At 59.3% G+C, this 415-nt stretch overlaps 1 protein-coding gene across 1 annotated transcript in view; it reads right to left on the bottom strand.

The window, feature by feature from the left end:
- The window catches only part of LOC104497510 (DNA damage-binding protein 1-like), a gene marked incomplete at its 5' end in the record, with an annotated part of 1,742 nt that overhangs the window by 390 nt on the left and 937 nt on the right, over window positions 1–415 (bottom strand). Inside the window, one exon of the mRNA XM_010140774.1 lies at window positions 19–142. Coding sequence (XP_010139076.1) covers window positions 19–142 — 124 coding nt within the window. The remainder of the gene's footprint in view (window positions 1–18; window positions 143–415) is intronic.

The raw sequence follows: 415 nt of genomic DNA, 5'->3' as shown, positions 1-415 counted from the left end.
TCCCATCACTCAGCGCACCTGCAGGTTGGCCACCACCTCCTGCATCTTGGGCCTGCTGATGTCCAGGAAGCTTTCGATCAGGTCACCGTCAATGAAGCCCGTGGCTGGTTCCGTCTTGCGCTCGGTGTGGAAGGATCTCCAGGTGCTGCTGTCAAGGAGGCGAAACCACAGGGAGCAGCCGCGGGCAGAGGGACAAGGCTGCAGCAGAAGGATCATCACAGCCTCTGTGCCACGTTTTTAGAGCTACCACAAAGCCCGATTCATCCTCAAACCCTGCAAGAGGGACCCCCCTCTACCACAGGCACCTTGTCTGCGAGCCCGAAGCCCTTCCACCCTCTCCAGGCGATCATAGAACTGTTGGGGTTGGAAAAGCCCTTCAAGCTCATGGAGTCCCTGTGTCCCCCAGCACTGCCAG

The sequence above is a fragment of the Buceros rhinoceros genome, unplaced genomic scaffold (genome assembly GCF_000710305.1).
Source record: "Buceros rhinoceros silvestris isolate BGI_N320 unplaced genomic scaffold, ASM71030v1 scaffold27687, whole genome shotgun sequence".
In the NCBI taxonomy this organism is placed as follows: domain Eukaryota; kingdom Metazoa; phylum Chordata; class Aves; order Bucerotiformes; family Bucerotidae; genus Buceros; species Buceros rhinoceros.
The sequence above is the reverse complement of the archived record's forward strand: the minus strand, read 5'-3'. Positions and strand labels throughout refer to the sequence as shown.